This window comes from Cariama cristata, unplaced genomic scaffold (genome assembly GCF_000690535.1).
Source record: "Cariama cristata isolate BGI_N322 unplaced genomic scaffold, ASM69053v1 scaffold24073, whole genome shotgun sequence".
In the NCBI taxonomy this organism is placed as follows: Eukaryota; Metazoa; Chordata; class Aves; order Cariamiformes; family Cariamidae; genus Cariama; species Cariama cristata.
The window spans coordinates 11,183-16,384 of NW_009610486.1; the positions used below are offsets into that span (position 1 = coordinate 11,183).

The following is a 5,202-nucleotide window of genomic DNA, read 5'->3' on the forward strand; positions in this document are numbered from 1 at the left end:
CATAAAGTGAATCTCTGCTATTCTCGCCCCTAGCCACCATCCACTCGACCTGTGTCTCCAGCGAGCAGTGCTATGGTTCACACAGGCACAGCAGAGCCACTGCCCTAACAGCTGAGATGTCCTCTTACTCTCAGCTGGCACCTGAAAAAAGACTGGCTTGACTGAAGAGCGAGCCCCGAGCGTCCCTGTTCCATAGTCCAGGGCCTGCAAGTCTGTAACGACCCAGGCTCAGCCAGCCTAAAGGCACTGAAGCATCGCTGTGAGACCTGATTGATACAGCACTCCTGTGGTCAGGGAGTCACCTGGGCTACTTGTTCGTCCCAGGAGTGAACAGATGAAAACTCTGCTCCTGTTGCTCAAACTGCCTGGAAAGGGGCAATTCTCAAACCTAGCTTAATGGTCAGTGAAGCCGCTGCTCTGACCGTACATGGGAGGAATGCAGGTTTGTTGTCAAAAGTGTTTGGTTTTATTTGATTAAGAATTCAAAATGGGCTGAATTTTATTTTCCTCTGCTTTTACGGATGAGGAAATTGCACAGATTCTTTTGGAAAGGACTGATCTGGTAGGTAGAGGTGACCAGGCTAGCTATGGCTGCAGAGCCAGGCTCACTGTGGCAGCTGGAGGAGCACAGACTGTCCAGAGGGCAAATACGTGATGTTGCGGGAGCGGGAGAGCTGGTACGCGATGTCTTCAGCTGCCTCCAGCTTGCGCAGCTCAATCAAGCCATCGCCTGCAGTGGCCAGCGAGTTGGCAATCAGCTCGGCTGCTTTCGAGTCTCCCTCAGCAGAGATGACAGCTGCTTTCTTCTGCTGCTCAGCCTGAAAGTAAACAGATGAGAAGGGGAATAACCAACAGAGAAAACAAGAGCAAAAGAGAAGGAAGATGCTATTGTCATGTTTAAAATATAAATTCCCACTTCACCACCCTACTGTTCTTTTCCCCAGTAGAAGAACTAAAATAGAAGGTGGTTTTATTTTAAAGCTGTATTCTGTTAGACTGTTTTTCTGCCTACGGTGGAAAAAAGGTTGAAAAATCTTGAAATTGTCTTATCAGTCTTAACCTCATGAAACATTAACCCACCGAAGGGCACTCCTGGTGGAAAATTGTCTATGAAAGATTCGGGAACTTCACCAGTGGACTTAAAACCAGGTCAGATGATAAACACTTCTACTACTTAATCATCCTGGCTGATTACATGCATCTTACTGCATCCACTGGATTAATTTTGGGTGTAGTTGCAGGTTCTTGCAATCTCGACAGGCATGTGTTCTCAGCTGTACCAGGGTACTTCAACACAAAATTGTTCCTGTGGATGCTCACTGATATCCTGGGTTGCTCTGAGATGATGTGATCTTGCATGCAGTCAGTAACACTCCTAGGACACAGGCCTCTGTGCCCACGACATCAAACACCATGCAAAGCTTCGACCACCCTCTCAAAATTCACAAACGGCAGGATTGCTTAGGTTGCCAATCTCAACCCTGAACACCATTTCTAACTGACACTTCCTCCTGAGTGCTGTTTCCTCCCTCCTCCATGCAGACATTTCTGTTCAGCACTCCAATAAGACTGTGACACAATATTAAAAGAAAAAAAAGACCCCAAAACCAACCTTAGGCTTTATCTATCCGACAATCACGTGCCAGAGCTGAGAACCATATCATCATTATGACTCTAAGTGACTTCATGATTCAACCTGCCCAGTCTCCTGGACAGGTGAGATGTTCACTGCAAGCTAGAGTGGCAAGGAGCTACCAGGAACCGTTTCCAAGTTTCTCAGAAGGACAAGGTACCTTTTCCACAATGAATCTGGCTCTCTCTGCTTCTTGCTGGGCCACTTGCTTCATTTCCACCGCCTCTGTGAACTCCTTGCCAAAGGTCAGATGGGTCTGCAGGGCACAAACCAAGCAAAGTCCACAACGCTGACAGTTTACAGCAGCAGTGCTGCGACCCACGCAGCTCCCAGGGCGGGGAGGCAGCCTGCCTGTATCAGTGAAACTGGAATGGTGATGGAAAGCCAGTATCCCTAGAAGAACAGAAACTGAGACAAGCGGGCCTCCCCACCCAGTTTTGAAGTCTCAAGGGAGACACTACAAGCACAGCCCCAGTCCAGCAGGCCAGTAACACCAGTACCTTCAGAGACACACCACCTGGCACAGGGAGCACACTCGCTCAGCGTTCCCCTCCCAAGGCCGGGAAGCCCACTGTCTGCCAAGCCACCCTACACCTTTCATGCTCCGTTATGCAGTGGTGTGCTCAGCCTGGGCTGCTGGGACAGCTGCAGGCTGCTGGGATGGGACATGGGGAAAGGTGAATTTCCTTCAGGAGCGTGCTCAGGAGAAAGTACTGGAAACAAAGTCAAAACTCACACTTTGGAGAAACAAAGTCACCTTCCTGCAAAGACTTCCTATACATCCCTTTCCTCCAAGAGGCTTTCGAGGGAAGTCCCAGAAGGGAAAGGTGCACATACAAGCCAGATTACAACACATTTAATTTACAAAGCTTATAAGGAGATAGGAGGGGGAGGAGGGGAAAGCTCCTTCCTTGAATAGTCTTAAAAGAAGACACAGCCAGGAGAAAACCTAATACTTTGTAGAAAAAGGACGCTATCAAAAGTGGGTACTTTACCTCCTCATGCCTAGCACTTTCTCCCTGTGTCCCTGAGTGCTTGAGGAACAGCTGCCTTCTCTAAAGCAACATGCAGCCTGATCCATCACCCACAGAAGCATTTGCTCTTCACTTTCACTATAAAAGCCCTGCAACAGTGAAGTCTCTTGATAAGCCAGCGCAGCGGAGCCTTCAAGGGCTTGCTCAAGGTCACAGCAGGCCAGTGACAGAGGTACCAACCTGAGCTGTAACCACTGCATCCCAAGCAAATGCAGACAGACAAACATAGACTACGTGTCCAAACTTCCATCCCACTCTTCTCTGGCCATCCACCGATTCTCTTCTCCACCGCTCTTATTTGGGCACACTTCAAAGAGAAAAACCAAAAAGGGAGAACTCTTACCAAGGACACATCATCCAGAATGAGCCCAAAGGTTGCTGCTCTCTCCGTGAGGTCTTCGCTCACTTGCCTTGAGACCAGCTCTCTCTGAGTGATCAATTCTCCAGCATCAAAGCGGGCCTGAAATCAGGATGGACAGCAGTAAGAAGAAAGCTGCCAGAAGTGACAGATTCTCCATGCCCCGCCTGTCTTTGCACCCATGAGCCCCAGAGTTCTTCTCCCAAAGCTAGCAAACACCGAGCTGCCCAGGCGTTTGAAGTAAAAGACTGAAGGACTGGGAATTTAAATGTAAGGTGGAGGGGAGGTTGTCTGGTTAAGCACTTCACGTAAAAGCTGGACTAAAGCGGGTTAGTGATTATTTGGCCCTTCCCTGGGGACGCTTCCAAAACCAGAGGTCTTCAGTAAGCTGAAAGATTACATGAGAAGTGAAAATCTCAGTCTCCTGCCTGAGACTCCCAGCCTGAAAAGCAGAGCTAACAGCTGAGAGCAGGTAACAAAGGAACCTCCTTCCATCCAGAGATCACCTAATGTGAATCGAGTGAGGCCAAGCAGTCAGAATGACCAATAAACAAACAGTTAGCATAGCTACAATGAGCTTTTCTGGATGGCCCATGAGAGCCTCAGGGGTGGAAAGAGAAGTTTTAGTCTGAAGCATGACATATTCCACGCTCCAACTGGTCCCTCACTGCTAAAAAGAGGAAAAAAAGGTGACTGACAGAGCCCCACAGCTCTCACGCTTACCACAACAGACTTAAGGATTTCAGTTGTGATTGAGGGCAGGACACGCTCATCGTAGTCCTCACCGATACTGGTGAAAATCCGTGGTAACTGGGCAGTCACTGGTCTAAACAGGATACGCAACGTGATGTTCACATTCTGTAGATCTACAGAAAGAGAGTCGTGAGTTTAGTGGCAAACCACAGGGACAGGAGACATCCTGGAGCTGTCCCCTCCAGGGCAACTAAACGAGAAAGAATAAACATTCAGACTTCTTTTTGTGAGCAAAGACAAATTATTTTTACTACCCCTTTCACCTTGGGATCCAAATCCTCCTTACAGAGAAGATTTAAGCTTTAGTTTGCTTGCAATGCAGGGAATTACTTGCCCTACTGTAAAGACAGAAACTTTATGTTTAAAGGGATAACTTATAGGACTGAAGGAAGGGCCCTTTAATCTGTTCTGTAACTAAAAAGATAGATCAAACGATTCCTGACTCTGTGCCAAACTGGACTCAGGACACATGGGATCTCCACATCCAGAATGGAAAAAAAAAAAAAAGCATCTTGTTCTTTTACGGTTACAGCGTCCAAACACTCACCTTTGCTGCCAGTGATCACAGGAATGTTACGGGGGCGAGAGCGGCAGTCAAAAATGATGGGTTTCTGTACCCAGGGGATGAGGAAGTGGGTACCTTCTCCTACCACTGTGTCCTGGACCCCACGGAATCGGTCAAAGATGACAGCTCTGTGGCCCGCGTCAACTAGAGAAGAAAACAGCACATCAAGCACAGTTTCACTACTGCCATCTGTTGTACCTGCACACCACCAAAACCTTCTCCATGGAAACAGTCTATCGGGGTAGTTAAAGCCTTCTGCTTCAGGAGACCGGTGAAATTAATTAGTTCGTTTGGAGCAACAAGGCAAAGAGAAGATGCAGCCATGACTCCTGGCCCCCTCAGTCCGCTCACAATGACAGCAGCTAATTGACAGCTTTCTAGAGAAAGGACCTTGCAATCGTCTTGCTTGTGCAATGCACAAGGTATAAAACAGCCCAGCAAGGCTTCATGTCTATTTTCCCCCCATGTCATTAGCAATAAAAGCATAGAGCAACCAAGATACTGATAAAAACCCCAAAAGATATAAAGTGAACTGGAAGCGCTCAGCTTCTCCCACTCACCATTGTAAAGAGCAGAATTGACAACTCCACCTGCAACAGCCAACCCCAGGCCAAGCTTCCCAGGGCTTGCAAACACCTTCGCAGCCATTTCACACCTCCAGTTCCAGCCCCTTTAAAAAGTCCCTCCTGCAGAAACCCACAAGCTCGTTAAAACCGCATTAAGCAAGGCCAAGGGGCCCTGTATGCAGGTGCACACAGAGCCGAGGATTAACCTTCTCCAAAACACCCAACCTGCAGTGGCTGCGCTCCCCCAGCAACTCCTTCTCTCCCCTCAAAAGCCACCTCAGCCCTGCGGGCCT

At 48.4% G+C, this 5,202-nt stretch overlaps 1 protein-coding gene across 2 annotated transcripts; it reads right to left on the reverse strand.

Moving 5' to 3' along the window:
• Window positions 1–443: 443 nt before the first annotated feature.
• On the reverse strand, window positions 444–5,063 carry PHB (prohibitin). 2 transcript variants are annotated; one of them, XM_009697907.1, is made up of 6 exons: window positions 4,904–5,063; window positions 4,326–4,487; window positions 3,749–3,891; window positions 3,011–3,127; window positions 1,794–1,889; window positions 444–818 (listed from the first exon to the last, which is right to left on the reverse strand). In XM_009697907.1, the coding sequence occupies exons 1-6, from the start codon at window positions 4,989–4,991 to the stop codon at window positions 606–608; spliced, it is 819 nt and encodes a 272-aa protein (XP_009696209.1). In that variant the 5' UTR covers window positions 4,992–5,063; the 3' UTR covers window positions 444–605. The 2 variants fall into 2 exon arrangements, with proteins under 2 accessions (XP_009696209.1, XP_009696210.1); XM_009697908.1 differs by lacking the exon at window positions 1,794–1,889 and having other exon boundaries at window positions 606–656; window positions 3,104–3,127; window positions 4,904–5,036.
• Between the last annotated feature and the right edge of the window lie 139 nt (window positions 5,064–5,202).

Excerpts from the sequence above, each read along its gene's own strand:
- PHB (XM_009697907.1), bottom strand. The coding sequence starts at position 4,991 with ATGGCTGCGAAGGTGTTTGCAAGCCCTGGGAAGCTTGGCCTGGGGTTG. Across the intron at positions 4,488-4,903 it reads CAATTCTGCTCTTTACAATG|TTGACGCGGGCCACAGAGCT; the intron begins GTGAGTGGGAGA and ends TTTCTTCTCTAG. Across the intron at positions 819-1,793 it reads CCAGATTCATTGTGGAAAAG|GCTGAGCAGCAGAAGAAAGC; the intron begins GTACCTTGTCCT and ends GTTTACTTTCAG.